We start from the raw sequence: 18,796 nt of genomic DNA, 5'->3' as shown, positions 1-18,796 counted from the left end.
ATTAAAGCCCATTCTTCAACCAGCAAAAATTATTAGTAATTATTTATTTAAATGATAGTAGTAATAAAATTCTCTTTCTTTCTTTTTTTCTCGAAGAAAAAAATGGTGACTCTACTTTTTTTTATTCTCTTATTTTATAAAACAACTTAAGGATAAGGCTCCACAACGTAAGAAGTAAAAAGATGTCGTACCACAATGTTAATGCTTTCCCCTCTAAAATTACACCCATATTTGACACTACTTTGTCTCTATTTACTAACCTAGTTTAGTCTTACAGAAGGAAAGGAAAGGAAAGGAAAGGAAAGGAAAGGAAAGTGCTGATAAAATATTTCCATTTTACAAGTACACCACTAATCACTAGCATCAGCAGAGTGCAGAATCTATTCGCTCAGGCTCCGCATCTCATGTCCTCTTGAAAAATCTACCACCTCTTTTTCCCATGCCACTTCCTGCAAGACTCGATGCAAGCAGGGACTTGGCGTCCGGCCTCCACCTCAACTCTTTTAGATTACAGAATAAGGTTGCAAGTGCAGGAGATATATCACTTTCCTTTATGTTCTTGCATGATATCACTTTAAGATTTTCAAGGTCACGCCAGGAAAGAATCACGGCTTCCAGTCCTTCAGTTGTTAGCAACGAGCATCCTTCTAAAGATAACAACTTTACTCTCCTGTGAGAAAACGAATTACCGTTAGTTTTTCAATCATACACAATGTTGGTTATTTGAATCCTTGTTCCTAGTTCCTGGATCATGTGGTTGTAAATTAATTGATGCTCATCATATTGCTACCTAACAGACATTATGATCACCAAATCTCATTTATTTACACACCTGCACAATGTATTACTAGACCAATGTTTCACTATCATTTGAAATTCATTACATTGCTTAACATTTCAAAATCAATGACCAGAGACTCTCATCGTTGCAACAGAAACTAACCCTTTTTTCCTTTCAAGCCACATCAATGGCGCAAAAGGACTAGTGAAGTGAAATATGAACTAAATGAATCCCCAACCAACTCTAGATTAGTTCCTAATCTGAAACATCTAATATCAAATCACAAGTCAAGCTAAACAAAACAAAGAAAAAAGTGACAACAATTCATTACCTGCAAACACTTGCAAAGCTGAACATATCATTATCCAATCCCCAGCAGTCCTGAACAACAACCTCTCTCACAGCTTCACATACTCTCATCAACGCGCTCATGCTCTTCTTACTCCGCAACTGACACTTCTGCAAATGCAACCGCTCAAGAGCCGGACAAAACCCCAAATACTCATACGGACCCGGACTCAAATCAATCCTCTTACAAGACAACAACTTCAAAGTCTTCAAATTCTCACAATATGACAATGCAGCCAACCATCCATCATCCATACGATGATCACAAATAGTCAATTCTTCAAGCATTAAACAACATTGCCCAATCGCTTTAATCCCATCAAAACTCCCTTCACATCCACTAAGCTCAAGCTTAACTAACCTCTTACAACCTTGAGCTAAGATAGTTAACCCAATATCGGAAACCAATGAACTATAAAGTCCATCAATGTTTCCAACAAGTTTCAGGATTTGCAAATTCTCACATGCTGCAATGCCTCGTAAAACATTATCGTTGCACTTATGTAACTCCAATTCCTGCAAAGTCAGACATTCTTCAGCCACCGTTAACAACCCGAACTCACTGGCGTTAATTGCCACAAGTCTTCGAAGATTCGGGCAGCCATTGGCAAGTGCTCGAAGCCCTCTATCAACAACTTCAACAGGCAAAAGATTTTCTTCCAAAAGCTTCCAATTTGAACAAAACCCAGAACTCATTTGCATCGAAATCATCCGATGAGTCAACAGAATCCCAGAATTCCGCGGCGAAAACAAACAGCCTTTGAGCAAATCCACGTTAGTTAAGTTAGGGAACCTCGTGATTAACCGACCCGATTCGATGAAGTCCCAATCTAGGATCTTCAAGGACCGTACAAGGCGGCCTTGGAGATTGAGCCACCGCTTGCAGACGAGGGAGTTAGAATTCCGTTGTGAAAGGGGTAGCTTTGAGAGAATTTTTAAGAGGAGCTCGTCGGATAAGAGAAGGGTTCGGTCGATGTTGGCGAAATTGGGGATTAGGGTTTGAGATTTGGGGTCTTTTGAAGCTAAAGACTGAAGTTGCATAGCGAACACCACATGCTTTAATGGCTTGGTATTTTTGAGCCAAACGTCTGACCAGCTCGGTGGCCTCTTCTTCAATGGTGAATCTTGGTTTTCATCCAAAACCGACATCGTTATCAATCAATACCTTCTTCTTCTCTGCTTCTGCTCTGCTTCCGCCGCTGGCTCTTTGACCTTTATCCTTTTTTTCCCACTTCACTAAATTAACATCTCAAAATCTTCCACTTTTTCCATCTAAAAGAGTAGAATTTTCATTTCTTGTGAGATTTTGTGGTTTTTTTTTTATTAGTCTGAAGACAGAGATGGGACGAGGAGTTAATCCTGACTTCAGTTCAGCGAATGACTTTGATGCAGCTAACGGAGTTCTTGAAGCGGTGGGGTCGGGATTTTTTGAATGTAAACAGTTATGGCTTTTTGTTTGTTATCTGAGATTTTGAAAAATTTTGTTGTTATCCAGACAATAGCAGAGAAAATTTGGATATTTGAGGAGAGGAAAGCTAACTGTAAAAAGCTATTTTCGAGTGGGCTTTTATCTGAATTGAATGGATAGCTTTCCATCTTAAATGAGCTTGGTTGGAATGAGATTGGGATTATAAAAGCTAATTGGATCATTACTATTATTTTATATAATATTGAGTGGTTACAGTTAAAAATGGCGAAATCGAAGCTCATTTTTTATCGTTACATTGTTTTTCTGTTATGGGTTTATCATCCTATCAACTTTCATTGAGTTATCTGATTAATTTAATAATTTTTCTCTTTTAAAAAATAAATAAATGCACAAAGATCTGAAATGATTAATGAATTGAATTACTGTTATAATCAATAAGTTTCCATATTAAAATAAATTTTATAAATCAGAAATCATCATATGTATAATTATGTGCATGTAAGTTTAATTTATTTAAATATCATCATTTAATCTCTATTTGACTAAAATGTAAGTCAAGTAGTCATCCAAAAAAGTTTTTTGATAATGTTGTTTTTATTAAGCTTACATCTTAGTTTAGTGTTGTTCCTTTTCCTAAAATTTTAAGTACTTATTCATAAAATTAACTCCCATAATTACTAATTCAAATGTAACTCATTTTATAATAGATATTTAATCATACACTCCTAGAAGTTTTTACCCCTACCCAAATTCATGGCTTGAGCCTAATCTGTTATGGCGATTAAGATTTCTTGATAGGCTGATCAGATTTTATTTTTAAGTAGATATTCACTTGCTGAAAAAGAAGATTTTGTTGGTTTTTCATTTTTGAACTCATTGATAATTATTTAAAATAAAAAAAAAAAGAAAAGAAATAAGGTTTACAAGTAATTGAATAACAGAAAAGATCCTTAAAAAAACAATTGAAAAGTTTTTTTTTTTTTCAAGATAAGACAAGTCATTAATTTAAAATTAACTGATTTGAATACATATAAAGTTTCATATAAATTACATGTACACACTAAAATTTTTTTATATAAAAAATTTATCCAATACGAAATGTGAGTCCCACTTATTTTAAATATTTAAATACCATTTTTAATGATCTCATTATTAACGACTTACAGAATAAAGAAAATAAATATTTTATTTTTTATTTAAAGACAAAACATACTATTAACTAAAAAATTTAATTTAAATTAATACAGAATCTCGTATAAACAACACTCACGTACCCAAATTTCCGGTGTGGGAAGCCATTGAAAAGTCCTTCGGATATGTAGGAAGTCGTGAGTCGGAAATAGAAGTAAAGAAGGAAAAAAAAATGGCCATCAGAGAGGATAGTCTTAACTATGAAAACTCTGGCAAATATAGTCTTATTAATTATCAAGTTTGTCCAAGTAAAATTCTTCGGAGCTGTCACCCGATTGGATCATCCATGTAAAATCTAAAGGGGGCAATAACTAGATATAAACACGTACCCGTCCCTTCAGTCTTTTGTTCATGGGATATTCATTTAACTTCATGCGTGCTAAAAACACAAAAACATACATTTTTAGTTGGGAGCTGCCATAAATTTGCCTTACTGCACTGCGATCAAGAACGAGCTGCAGCTGCCATCTGCTGTTTCTTTTATCCTCTCTCCATGCTCTACCATGCTGTAACGGTAGCAGCAAATGCTAATGTCAAATTTGTTATCACAGCAAATGGAATTTTTGTTTGATCAAAATTAGCATAAACTAAATGATTTTAACCAATAAAATTATGGTTCAATAATACATATAATCTTAGATTCATAGTAAATAGAAAAAGAAAAGAAAGAGTGAGGTAGGCTGCACATAACTTGCAATTATTAATAATATTAACTAAAATTTATTTATTATTTAAAGTTGAAATTCGATAGTATTTATTTTTTCGTACTTGAGCAATTTGGCCAACAATTTTATGAATAAATAATTTAAACTCAACTTAATTTTGTTCGATACTGTAGTTAAAAAAAATAGATTACAGATTATAGGAATTTTTTCTGTCTTGAAAAAATAAGACAAATAAGTTCGTAATGGGCCTCGGAAAGTTCTGACCAAAACGAACGCCTTAAAGTGCCCTTCGGACCCACGATTGGCCCCAATGAGGTGCGATTAGGGGTGCCTGCAATCGTACCATGCTTATTTTTACGCCATGTTGTGGCGCGGTGGGGATGCCGAGATGGTCTCCACCTATCATTGTAGCTTTGCTTCTCTTTTTACCGATGATTCTTGATTTGGTTTTCCATTATTTATTTGTGTAAAGTAATAAATAAATTTATATAATTAGATAATAGATAACTAAATAATAAAAAATTTAATACATATTATATATATATAATTAATTACATAATATATATACATTTTAAAATATAAATATAAAATATTAATCTGTATTTTAAAATATAAAAAATATATAAACTATTTATAACTCCTTATATTAAAAGGATCTCTAAGAAATTTGGGAAGTGACACATGTAAATTAATGTGGGTTTATTAAGTTTTGTGGGCCGTAAGTTTGTAAAAAAAATTTTTTGTGGGCTGAACTTATACTTTTTCTATGAGTTTGTAAGAGAATTTTTTTGAATTGACCTTCAAATTTCAAATGGCCGGTCTAATTATATAAAATAATTATTTTATCTTGGAGGAAAAACAAATCCCATAACATATCTCCAATAAAACTTACTATTGGAGTAAGAGCTGAATCAAGAATAGAGCTGAGATCATTCTTAAGCGACTGCAAAAGGATTAAAAGCTTCAAATTTTGAAATGTCACTTTTGAAAAAATATGAATAGACCTAATAATTTAAAATATGATACAGTAATACGATATAAATATTATATAAAAATAAAATATAAAAATAACATGATTTAAAATTTTAATAATAATTATATATGAGATTAACAAAATAAAATATATATTTTATATTTACGTATAAAATATATTATAAATACATAAAATTTAATATTTTATAAGATATAAACACACGAATCATTAGATGTAAAAAAAAAAAAAAATTTCCCCCAAGATGTTGGTTTTTACAATTCAAAGATCAATAGCAATAAAAAAAAAAAAAACTAAACCATATAATGTATCATGAAGTGAACAGAGATGCACTAATGGGAGATTTTCTCTAGATGAAGAATAATAAAGATGTCATATAACTAAAGGTACTATAAAAACCATCAAAAGAGAAATGATAAGTTTCAAATGTTTCTCTTTCTTCTTGAGAGAAAAGGTTTAACAAAAATGGCCTAAAAATATACTTTGCAGCGACATGACAAGTTTTAATCATAAAACCGAGTTGTTGGTAAAACTAATATGAAAAGACAAGAAGATATACTGTTGAAACAAAATTATATATCATTGATAGAATGCATGTGAAAAGTAATTGTAATAATCTTTCATGATAAATAGAATAATAAAAAATAATAAAATAAAATTATTAATTGAATAAATTGAATCATTTTATACAATAATAATAATAATAATAATAGAATATAATTATTTTTAAATAATTAAAAATATAATAAAAATTTTATTAAACAAGTATCGACTTCAAATAATTAAAAAAATATAAAAAAAATTATCAATTAATTATTATATTGTTACTGAGAAGTTTCAAATTCAAATCATGAAATCAACTAAATACATATATTTTCCCTTAAAAAATCTTAAGTAATCTCTGTTTTAAAATAAAAAAAATTTTAATCCAGATGTAAACGGAAACTTTTACTAGTTATTAATTAAAACATTATATATAAATATCATCCAAAGTTTAAGAATCCGTTATCTTTACACAAAGAAAGTAGGTAAAATTTGTCGATCATACACGATACCATGTGTGTCTAGTTTTCAACTTTTAATAATAGTCAAACCTTAAACATTTATCATCTAAATCAGTGGTGAAAAATAAAAAGAATTATTTCATTTCCAAGAGCAATGTCTAAAAATAATAATAAAAAGCATAAACCCACAAATATTAACCATTTTATTTTTATAATTAACTCTTTTTTAGGTAAAGTTATAAAGAAAAATGTATGTTAATTGATTGAGTTCAATTATAAAAAATATTGTTTTTGGTTGAATCCAGTAATTCATGTTTACATTAACATATATTATCACATTTTTTTTTATTAGTATACATATTCCTTTACTTTTGTGTTCAAACAAACTTTTGCTTCTCTCATTACCACACTATAAGTGATAACATTTGTGAAAATTATTATTATAAAAATAATTAACTTGGAAAATTATGAAGAGATAAACTATAATTTTGGCAAGGTCGCTGTCAATCTGGACCTTCTGTATTTGTTCTTATTTGCCAAAGGAAGGCTTGTTGTGACCTACTATCCTTTTTAAGTTCCCTCACTCACTCACTTTCTTCCCCCAACTATAAATTAGCCCTCTCTTTTGCCCCTGTTTGTTCTTGTGACTTGTGAGCGTTTCTGTTCTCTTGTTGTTCTTCTTTCGCTTGCTATCTTGTCGCAGTTAGTCATCGTTTGGGCTGTTGCTGATATGGATAAAAAGCAAAGAATATGTAAGATCTGTAACAGAAGGTTCGCTAATGGCAAAGCCATGGGTGGTCACATGAGATCTCACTTAGCTAAACTTCCGGTTCCTCCTAAACTCAGTTCCTTCCCATCTTCTTCTTCAGCCTCACTGGCTCCTCCTTCTCCTTCTGCTTTTAGTTGTCGATCTGAACTTTCTAGCGAGTCTACAACAGTGAGAAGATCCAAACGATTTCGCAAGTTCGGGTTGAACATGGGTGGTTCAGGTTCAGGCTCACCATCTGACAGTGATGAAATATTATCTACTGATGCTGCTATGTCTCTTCTAATGCTTTCCAGAGACAACTGGACTCCAAAACAAGAGCGAAAGAAGCAAAAGGTAATAGATTATGAGTATTTAGATGATGATAATGGTGGTGTCGACGATATGGATTGGGAGGGAGATGAGAATTATGATGATGAGTTGTTTTGCGTCACTAACCTTGATGCCAAGTACAAGTGTGAGACATGCAAAAAAGTTTTTAAATCTCATCAGGCTTTAGGTGGGCATAGAGCTAATCACAAGAACAAACAGATTATTAGGGCTTCTACTATGGAAGTAAAAGGAGTTGAAGCTAAAGGTGAAGAGAATGGTACTGGCAATAATCAGATTCATCAACAAAGAATGTTTGAGTGCCCCTTTTGTGACAAGGTGTTTCAGTCGGGTCAAGCACTTGGTGGCCACAAGAAAGTTCATTTGTCTTACTTACCTGTCGCTGATAATAGGATTTCTAATACACCATCCTCTATTGTTCGATTGTTCGATCTTAATTTACCAGCTACTGAAGATGATGATGAAGAAGTTAGCCTGATTGAGAATTCGATGGCCTCCACCGATGGGAGAAAAGTGAACTCTTCAAGGAAGTTCTGATGCATACATAAATGGTAAAAAAAAAAAAAAAAATTGAAAAATGAACTTTCTCATGTTCTTTTACATATCCTGTTGGGGTACTTCAATTACATTAGTTAAGAAAAAGACACAGTGGCTAATTTATTTGAAGTCACTTAAATAACTTTTGAATTTCTTTCTTTTGTTTCTTCTTAATGTGGTTGAATGACATTTGACATTCATGAATTTGTATTGTTCTTAGCAATATAAATTGTAAACTACCTCATTCTAGTAATAAAAAGAAGAAAAAGATATATGTTGAATGGTGAGAAGAAAATTAAGTTTATTTGGAGTAATTAGCATAAAATTAAATTCAATTGCTATCAAAATTAACTGTAAAATTAATGTGACCATTGCTTTTGTTGAAGAGATCCTGAGTTTTCTTTGTTTCTATGGAAGCTTTCATGAAAAGACGTTTTAAGTACAATCATGAATAGATTAGCTGCACTTGTTTTGCTCTGTGAACAGCACTACGGTTGTCTTTTTTAGCCTCAAATACTTATTTCTTTGTTTTATTTTTATATTAGGAGAACTAAGTCCGTATGTTTCCTTCTTGTCTTCCGTCAGTTTATCTTTATAGGATTTGGTACCCTGTGAATTGAAAACACGGTGCAGTAAATTCACCACCATTAAATTAGGTAATGCCATGTCGCAATCAGAAATCAGACATTCATATTTTCCTTTCTTTCCTTCCTAAAACCACAAGTTAAACAAAAAGAACTGTTTTTTTTTTTTATAAAGAAATATGGGCAGAAACAACTTATAAAGTGGGAAAATGGGTGTCTTCATAAAAAATAAAAAGAGGAGGTGGGATGGAGCTAGTTTGAGAGGGGGTAGATCCTAAGTTTTTTATTCCTCCTGAACGATGATCTTGCACCAGAATGAATGACAAGATGGTTCCAACCCCTGAATTGCCTATTCTAACCTAGGTACGTTTGGCTATGACTGCTTTGTCAGATTTTGTCTTCAGCTTAACTCTGACTCATAAAAATCTGCCAATCTAGAGGTTGGTTCAAGATTTCAAGTCATCGTAGTTCTTGAAAATTGTCAATTTCCTTGGGCAGAAACTTCTAAAATCTTGAATTCGAAGGGAAGGTGTGTACATCTCCTATGCTACGAGTTTGCTACAGAATCAGAAAGAAATTGTGTTATGTTTGATGATTAAGGCTACAACATCTCCTTTATGCAACAATTCACCAACTTAATCAAAAAAGAAAAAGGGTTATGCTCGCTGATTAAGGATGTCAGCTTTACACTTCAAACATTTGTTTCAAGTCTTTTATGTTTTCATCAGCTTGATTCATCTTCTTCTAAGGACAATGCTTATTGCTTAATCATAATTAAGCTTCAAACTTTTACTCTCTATTTCTTATGTTTATATCATCATGAAAAAAGATGTCAACATCATGAAAAAAATTGGTTTCAAGAACAATACTAATTTGAAAAAGTCAAAAACCTTAATTTTTAGCCTCAAAGAGAGTATTTGACATTGAGGTTGTTGCTAAAAGCAAAATTTTCATGGAAAAAACTTTTTGGATTGGTCAGTAAAAGCACATACAGTCGTTGGATAAGTTATTATTATTATTTTTTTACCTTCAAATCTCGCATTAATAACTATAGGATTTTCTTGCCAAACTTTTCTAAAAATGCAGGTTTCTTCTTCATTCCCTCTTTAATCAAAACCTTAATGGTTGATTACAAGTGTATATGTAGAAGTTTGACTCCTTTTTAAACTGCTATAGATTTCTACCTCATCAAAATTCATGAATATTCATCAGTGCATTGAAAATAGTCCAAATTTTGTAAGTAAAAAAAAAAAAAAAAAAACCATAATATGTTCACTTGATATTAAATTTTCTTTTGTAGCAAAAGGCAAAATGATACAAATACCTTATGAAATCGGTCAATGAATAAAGAGCATTAAACACCATCTAAGCAGAGAATGCATATGGCCAGAATTGGGTTCATAATTAATTAGTAGTGGTTCTTCACCATCCCTTATATTTAACTTGAATTAATTAGCAACCCTCATTCATATTCATTCCTCCTCTATATTAAAGAAATTGATTAATCTCATTAAATTCATAGAAGACTTGGCAACAAAAAAACCTTTGATATAATATTAATTGTTTGTGCTTTCTTTTCTCAAAATGACGCCAGGCAAGTACCCAAAATTAGTCCAAATAATTACTTTTAGGGGCTGTATTCAATAAATTTAAATTTAAATTTCAGCAACTTCTTTTTCCATTTTCAAACTCAATTGTAAGAAAGAATGACACTAAGTAATATTCTATAATTTATATTATTAATAATAATTCATATTAATAATGAAATATTGCATGTCATCTCTCTCTCTTTTTTTTTTACTTCAAAATTTGGATGTTGAAGTAACGTTGAAAACAATTCCTCAGCCTTCAATAAAATTTGAATTATATGTACTTAAAAAGATAAAATAAAATTTGAATTGTTCAAGAGATAATTATGCTCATTCGAGAACCTGAGTATTTTCTCGCTCTTTCCCTCATTTTCTTGTTATTTTCTATTTTTTTGTCTTTTTTCTTCATTTTTAGTTAGGAACACATGAATCTGAGAGAGTAAAATTAAATCGTGAGAATGAAATACATATCTTATAAACAAATTAATTAAGATTCAATATACCACTAAATTTGAAAGGTATAAAAAGAGAAATTTAAATTCACCACTAAATAGGCATCTAATTATAAATCTATAAATTTAGAAAATAATCATAAAAATTATATTTACATGTATTTTTTCATATAATTTATACTAATTTTAAAATCCAAATCTTAATTTAAATCTAAGTTACCAAACGATTGTCTTCGAAAATTCTCTTGATTTGTCCATCTTCTAGTAGGTTTGGTTTGATTTTCTTGGATCAAGGAATCATTACTTAATCCCCCCCCCCCCCCAAAAAAAAAAAAAAAAAAAACGAAATTGAATTGTATAATGCGAATAAAATCGACGCGAATAGCCAAGAACCTTGTATAGTATTACCTAATCCAGTTGATCAAAATATATAATATTATACATTATTTATTATGTTTGATTATTGAATGCTATAGATAACAAGTTGAATGGAAAAGTCTTAAATATTCCATGATCGTGGAAGCCTTGACGTGAGGGACATTGTCTTCCTTTCGGTTCACCCACCTTACTGCAGTACTGACATGCACTTCATCCTCGTCAACGAGCTCTCAAGTTCTAGCTACGTAAACTGCTCCTTTAAACCTTGGCTTTGCACTTCGCAGTAGAAGTGGAACCCCTGCCCAGTATCTACCAGAGAACAGGTCATCTTCGGCCATAAACTCGAGCCAAAGATTCATTAATAGATCAAAGTCGACAACGAGGTCAGAATCGAAAGAAATGAAGAGAATGTCAACCCTACAGGGCTACAACCATCATTGCAAGCATGCAAAAGAAGCCTAATCATCCAGAGAGTAGTGTGTGTTTGTTTGGTTCTTGCAGCTTGGCAGTATTCAGCGCAATTGCATTGCAACTAAGGGATCAAAACCAGTCACGAGTAGGTCTCCGGGAAGGTTTCGTATTGATGGTGGCACCGAAGCCACAAGGATATTGTGGGACTGGGGTGAGGGCTATGACCAAAGGTGGTGTAAGTGGGGTTTTAAAGTATTTTAGGCAGGAGAAGGTGTCATACATGTTCAAGAACACGAGTATCACCGATTTTGAGTTTTCTATAATAGGACGTTGCAATGGAGGTTTGTGAATGCTAGAGCTGCCGTTGCCATGGCTGCTGTGAAAATAGATGCACAGGTAATGCTTGAACTGCACGAAATTGGACGTGGCTTAGAGCAAAGATTTTAAGGATTTGCTTTATATACTAGTAATTGAATATGTTCTTAAATGTTGTTTCTAATATTTGCTTTTCCGGATAAATTGTTTGGTGTGTAGCTATAAAAATAAGAAACTCCAGTTTAGGAAAGAGAATTCTACTTCGAAAGCTTATACATGAGATCAGGCTAGATCAAATTGTAGGCCCACAGTTATGTCTACTCATTGAATGGGTGAAGTTGGAGGAGAAAAATTATGAAGCGGTAAGCAGGGTGATTCAAAAACTCTCGACACTACTTGTTAGAGTCCCTTTGGTTCAAGATGCTAATTAGTTATAATTAAGTCTATTCATATGAGCCGCCATTGTTTCCTTTTTCAATCACTAACTTTAGCCAACAATGAGAAATATTTCCCTGAGTTTAACAAGTTCAATTTCAACCCTTAAGTGATAGTAGGAAATAGGACTATACGAAAAGCCTAATTTCAAATTACCAGACTTGCTTAATGGTTACAATCAAATGGGCCTGCGCCCATTTGTGGATCGATTTTTGTACTGTGTAGCTTCAATGTAATTGGCCTTGTTGGAGTTGGAAGCATATCATACACCTCACCTGATCAACAACCACGAACCAAGTCGGGCAGTCTAAATCCCACATGCTTAGAATTTGATAGATCAAAAGAACTAGTGCAAACTTTGAATTTTACGTTGAATATTTACTCATTCCTAACCATTTTCCCTCTTTCTAGCTTTGAAAAGTCATTGGATTTGTGTTTGGTATCTTTCCTAATCAGGTGTCTGAGCAAAGTCTATCTGCACATCTCATTCAAGCAAGCAGTTAGGAGTCAGATCAAAATGACTGAAATGATAATTATTGTAAAAGAAAATTGAAAGCCAAAGACATAGATTAGAGGCATACTTGATCCCAATTAAACAGTAGGAATTTGCTGTTCTCCTATCTATTAATATCTTGGAATCATTGGCATGGCACAAATTTTGAGTTAATACTTGCAATATTCTTGAAAAGCAGCAGCCCCATAACACATGCCAAATGTTTAGAAGTTACTATCTCAAACTCCCGATCTTTTGTTTGGCATCATGGAAAACAACAATCAACCTCGCTTTGTCAATTTTACCTTGGTTTTTTTACTTCAAAGGTGATGTCGTTTCACATTCTGGTCCAAGAACTCGTCTTCTAATTTATGGGTTCTTTTGGAATTAGTGGTAAACATCATTAACACTCGTCAAATATAAGTTGCAATATCAATGTCATAATAAGTCAAATATAACATCAGAGAAATTAGAGCAAGAACACTTGAAAATTCCATTGAAAGAAGAAACAAAAAAAGAAGGAAAATCACTTCTCCTATACCAATTCCCCACCATTTTAAAAATAACCAATAAAAAAGAAAAAAAAACAGTAAAATTAATCATATATATTAACATTCCACTGTAGCCTTTTGTGTTCTAGCATCGTTGGTACCATCACCATCACCACCATCAGCACCAACACCAACCACATTGCCTCCATTAACTACACTCCCCGCCGGTAGTTTCCTTTTGGGCTTGGCTTCTTGCAGCATCAACACGACATCCCTCATCGATGGCCGGTCCGCCGGGTTCGGGCTGGTGCATAGCAATGCAATTCTAAGCATTTGCATCATTTCTTTCCTCACTGATGCACATGACGCCCCGGCATTTTTATCCAAAATGTCTATAATTCCATCTTTACTCTTAATTTTAGACCTTACCCAATCCACAATGCTATTCCCATCACCAAATTCCGAATCCACGGATCTTTTCCCACTTAAAATCTCCATTAACACCACTCCAAAGCTATAAATATCACTCTTTTCATCAACTTGTAGAGTATAAGCATATTCTGCAAAAACCCAACACACAACGTTAGTGATTACCCGAGAAACAAACATATGACCATAAGCCAAAAAAATCCAAATGAAGCTAAAAGTCAAACATGTAATGCTTATAAGACAATGTAATGAATCAAAAGCTTTGACAAATTTCTGTATGGGGCCCATCATACAGTATCCTGCAGGGATTTAAGAGCAAAGAGAAGTGGTTTGAAAAAAGAAAAAGGGCAACTGGATAAAAAAAAAAAAGAGGCAAAAGACACTTCACGCGTAATAGTGCACCTATCAGCCATGCAAAAGTTACAAAAAACCGAGCGGTGCCAAAAGAAGCATAACCGAAAGGACTTTGGCTGGTTTGGGTTGGTTGCTGTGTGCACTGCTCACCACCACACACACGTCATCACAAATGTAAAACTAGCTATAGATTGAGTCTCCAGGACCAGTCTAAAAGCATCTGTTTTTTGTTCTTGAATTGCAAAGGGAAGTGTGCACCCAACTGTTTCCACACAACAAAGAAGGCAAAGCGAGATAGACTGAAGATTTCAAAGAAATAAAAGTGTGAACAATCCTGCACTTTTGGACTGAAAAAGAATAGTACTAAATTCTAACCCCACCGCCCAATATGACAAGTGTGTCAATGTCAACTTCATTCAAATATGTAACTATTGGAATCACTAGACTATAAGTTATCAAATCAATACTAGGTATTAATGTTTATTGATTTACATGATAAAGAATTTAATTTTTAATAAAATATCGATTTTAAATCTTATAAATAAAAAAAATTTAAAAGAGTTTATCTCTTTTTAAAGTCAGATTTAATTTAATTTTAAATTAATTAAAATTTAAAATAATTATCAGATATCAAAAATCTAAAAAAAAAAAAATTAACGTGAGGTCAATGATAAATTCTTAATCTTTTTAAACCTATCTTATGTCTGACCATCTTACGGTAAGAAAAAACTCTGCCTGTTGTAACAGTTACTGTATTTTATGTTTTTATGAATAAAATTTTATGCATGACGTGATAAATTTTTTTCCTTACACATCCTAATGAGTTTTCAATTAATCATATGTAAATTAAATTTGGATTATATGGTTGATCAAGATCAAACATGGCTGTTTAAATTAAATTAAATTAAACTAAATTCGTTGTCAGTTAAAATTAAAGTTGACTATTTGATAACAGTGATGGGATTGACCCATTTTTGTGGTAAATCAATAAAAGTGAAGAATAAAATAGATTCACCAACCTTGCTGAAAAGTTGGTATTGTCTTAAGACTTAAACACATCAACCTTGATTATTCCAAATTTTTAATGGACACACACAAAAAGTTTTACCAAACTATCAAAAACAATTCATATATACCAAAAATGGATTAATAACCTTGCTAACGTACACCTAACATTTCGTGCAGGATAGCAAGATTCCATGATCCCAGAGTAAAATGAACCAAAAAAAGGAATGGAAAACGCACCTGGAGCAATGTAGCCATAGGACCCAGCAATCACCGACATGGACTCATCACTCTGGATCAACTTGGCCACCCCAAAATCCGCCACTCTGGCCTCCATCTGACCGTCCAATAAAATATTACTGGGCTTGAGGTCACGGTGGACGATCACTGGATCACAGTCATGGTGAAGGTAACAAATGCCTTGAGCCACTCCTAGAGCAATTTTGTATCTAGTCACCCAATCAGCCACCAAATTCTCCCCTTTGTTCTTGCCATGCAGTAAGTCATCCAAGTTCCCGTTGGGCATGTACTCGTACAGCAGCATCGTGCACTCCCTGTTGCTGCAACACCCTAACAATCTCACTATGTTACGGTGCCTGACGTTCCCCAAAACGTCCACCTCGGCCAACACCCCTCTCCTCCGTCGGATGTTCTCTTTATGTTTACCCCACAACTTCTTCACTGCTATGATCTCGCCACCTGGCATCTCGGCTTTGTATACTGTCCCCGTGGACCCCATGCCTATGATCTTATCCGTCATCGACAGGCACTCTAGCACATCATCAGCCGTGAAATTCAACCGCTGGAAGGCGGTCAATTTCCATGGTCCGATCTCACGATCATCACTAAACCTACGGCTGTAATTCGAGTGGAAACATCGGGTCCCAGCCACGAGAACAAACAAACCAATACCAAAAGCAGCTGCCATAATCCAAACGATGGCTCCAGCCGTTTTCTTTGGCTGCTGCTGCTTGTTACGAACTTCCACGTCACCTGCAGCCAACGCCTCAGCCGGGCAGGGTTTGGCTAAAATTCGGCCGCAAAGTCCGTCGTTGCCAGAAAATGAGGAAGGGTGTAAATTAGGAAATATTGGACCGGACAATGGGATTGGCCCGGTTAGCAAATTGTAGGAAACATTGAAATTTTCCAAAGTGCTACAATTTTCGAAGTCTGAAGGGATGGTTCCAGTGAGCAAATTACGGGAAAGATCGATGGCAGTTATTGAAGGCAGCGTTGATATTTCCCATGGAATTATTCCCGTAAGCAAATTGCGGCTTAAATTCAAAGACAAGAGCTTTTCACAATGATCAATGTTCCAAGGGATGCTTCCGTTTAGAAAATTACCTTGCAGTTCTATTTTGTACACGTTTTTACAGCCGACGAAATCTGGGATTTTGCCCGTGAGTTTGGATGAACTGGCTGAGAAAATTTGCAAGCTTGGTGCACCCCAAATGTTGCTTGGCAAAGCTGTGTTGAAAGAGTTCTCGGAGATGTTGAGGAACTGTAACGTTGGTGCATAGCCAAGATCCTGAGGAATCTCACCTGTGAAGTTGTTCTTACTCACGTCGACGAATGTTAAGTTTGTTAGGAGTCCGAAGCCATATGGGATGGTACCATTGAGAAGATTGTTTTGGATTCGGAATCTTGAAAGGGATGTGCAGTTTACAACGCTTCCTGGAAGCTCATGCGTGAACATGTTGTTAAAAAGGATGAGCTTGAAAAGCCTGTTTCCATAGCATAGATTTGGAGGGATTTGACCAGTGAGAGAGTTTGATGAGACATCAAGAGACAGTAGCTTCCCATTTGAACCTAGTTTCTGTGGGAGAATGCCGCTAAGGTTGTTGTTCCAGAGAAGTAAAGTGTTGAGATTTGGTAACTCACCGATTCCTTCTGGGATTGTACCAGAAAGATTGTTGCCCATTAAGCTCAACCAGGTTAGCTCTGTTAAAGAAGCTAACCCTTCTGGAATTGTGCCTCTGAGTCGGTTATCGGATAAATCAAGAATCTTGAGAGCTTTCAATTTTGTGTAACTGACCGGGATTTCACCTGTAAAGCTATTCTTGAAAAAATACAAAACTTCTAGCTTGGTTAAATTGCCAAGTTCTTGCGGAAGTGGACCTGTAAGACTGCAATTTGAGACGTCCAAGTACTTGAGATTGGATAAAAGTGCAAACTCTACTGGTATTGTGCCTGAGAAAGCATTGTAGCCAATCTCTATGCGCTCAAGCTGGGTCAAGAATCCTAGTTGAGGTGGTAAAGTGCCTTCCAGTGCATTTCCTGCCAAGTCAAGCAACTTTAATCTGGTAAAGCTTCCATAACCAACTGGTATTACACCTTCAAAGTAGCTGCCCCCGAGATTGAGCTCCTCCAAGAACCGTAAGTTTATAAACTCCTGCGGTAATGGGCCCCTGAAATCATTGCTGTATGCATTGAAGATTTTTAAAAACTTAACCTTGGAAACCCCTGGTGGGAATGTTGAATTGAATGAGTTGTGGCTTATATCAAGAGTACTAAGCTGACTTAGTTCAAAAATGACTGGTTGGAGAGGCCCATCAAAGTAATTTCCGGTCAAATTCAAGTTGACTAGGCTTGTCAAATATCTGATTTCCGGTGGAATAATACCAGAAAGATTGCGACGAGAGAGGTCAAGAGATGTGACTTGAGCTGTTCTAGGATTGCACTTGATACCTGACCATGTACACCAAACAGGGTCTTCAAAATTGGGCTTGGAAAACGTTGGACTGGGGTCCCAATCTTTGAAAGTGGAGAGAGGGTCTTTGAGGGAGGATTTTAAGGAGAGAAGAGAGACCAGAGGGAGAGGAGGTGGAGAAGCAGAGAAGACTAAGAGAGGTGAAGTTAGTAGATAGAAGGAGAATGTGAGAAAGAGAAGGAGAGGAGGAGGTTTCATTGTTATTCAGGTGAAGTGGGGAATCTGGTTGAGAGATGCTTGGTCTTTACAGAGGTAAATTTAAGGGAAGGGAGGTTTTGATTGAGATATATGCTTTATGAGAGGGTGTTTCATACTTTCATCATTATGAAAATTTTTTTTCTTGGTGGGTAATGAGAAAAAAAGAAACTACTACTACTACTACTTGTATAATGTATAATCCTCTTGCCCTTCTACTGCTACTTCTCTTTATTTGCAACAGCTTCAATATCTCTTTCTCTTTCTTTCTCTCACCTCTCAGTATTTTTGCTATGTTTGCTATTCATTCTATACTTTTGGTTTTCTTGGGATTTCATTTCCCTTTACTTTTGCTACCACCTTTCATCATTCCTTGTTTCCTTTAACAATTTCATAATTTCCTGTAACAGTAAACAATGTCTCTCACAGGATCCAAGAAAGTTACTTCATTTTCCCACCATACTCCCAGTTTGTTATTTTTAAAAAATCCAATATTTATTGCTTTATCTCTTTAATTTAATACTGTATTTATTCCCAGGTGAAATTTTAACTGTATTGGCCTTGTGTCTGTGTCATGGTGGGAGATTGGACCACATTCTTTCATGGAGCATTTGCCATGCGTTTGGATATTGTATCTAAATAAACATATATCATCTGTTACCTGCAAATGATTGAAAGCAATAATATATATACAAATTTCATCCCTGAATTAATGATATAAGAAAAACAGAATCCGTTATCCATTTAAATGAAGACAAAAAAAAAAAAAATTCCAACAAACCAAATTCTGTGAAAACATAAATTGGCACTGATCTGAATCATGGAAGGAGCAGTATCAGTGGCTGTCATGATTCAAGCCAAATAACATCCTTGTCTGTCATACTATGATACTTTTTCTATGTAACATATCAAT

At 34.3% G+C, this 18,796-nt stretch overlaps 2 protein-coding genes across 2 annotated transcripts; both read right to left on the bottom strand.

Annotated features, from left to right (window-relative positions):
- Window positions 1-168: 168 nt before the first annotated feature.
- On the bottom strand, window positions 169-2,702 carry LOC111291089 (F-box protein At5g07670-like). Its single transcript, XM_022882669.2, has 2 exons — window positions 1,113-2,702; window positions 169-670 (listed from the first exon to the last, which is right to left on the bottom strand). The coding sequence occupies exons 1-2, from the start codon at window positions 2,276-2,278 to the stop codon at window positions 403-405; spliced, it is 1,434 nt and encodes a 477-aa protein (XP_022738404.1). The 5' UTR covers window positions 2,279-2,702; the 3' UTR covers window positions 169-402.
- Window positions 2,703-13,168: 10,466 nt separating this feature from the next.
- Window positions 13,169-17,955, bottom strand: LOC111291447 (uncharacterized). Its single transcript, XM_022883208.2, has 2 exons — window positions 15,219-17,955; window positions 13,169-13,750 (listed from the first exon to the last, which is right to left on the bottom strand). Exons 1-2 carry the CDS (start codon window positions 17,884-17,886, stop codon window positions 13,308-13,310), a joined length of 3,111 nt encoding a protein of 1,036 aa, XP_022738943.2. The 5' UTR covers window positions 17,887-17,955; the 3' UTR covers window positions 13,169-13,307.
- Between the last annotated feature and the right edge of the window lie 841 nt (window positions 17,956-18,796).

The sequence above is a fragment of the Durio zibethinus genome, chromosome 11 (assembly GCF_047325235.1).
Source record: "Durio zibethinus cultivar Kanyao isolate XHJ-2024 chromosome 11, ASM4732523v1, whole genome shotgun sequence".
In the NCBI taxonomy this organism is placed as follows: domain Eukaryota; kingdom Viridiplantae; phylum Streptophyta; class Magnoliopsida; order Malvales; family Malvaceae; genus Durio; species Durio zibethinus.
Note: the sequence above shows the minus strand (reverse complement) of the source record. Positions and strands in the feature narration are given on the sequence as shown.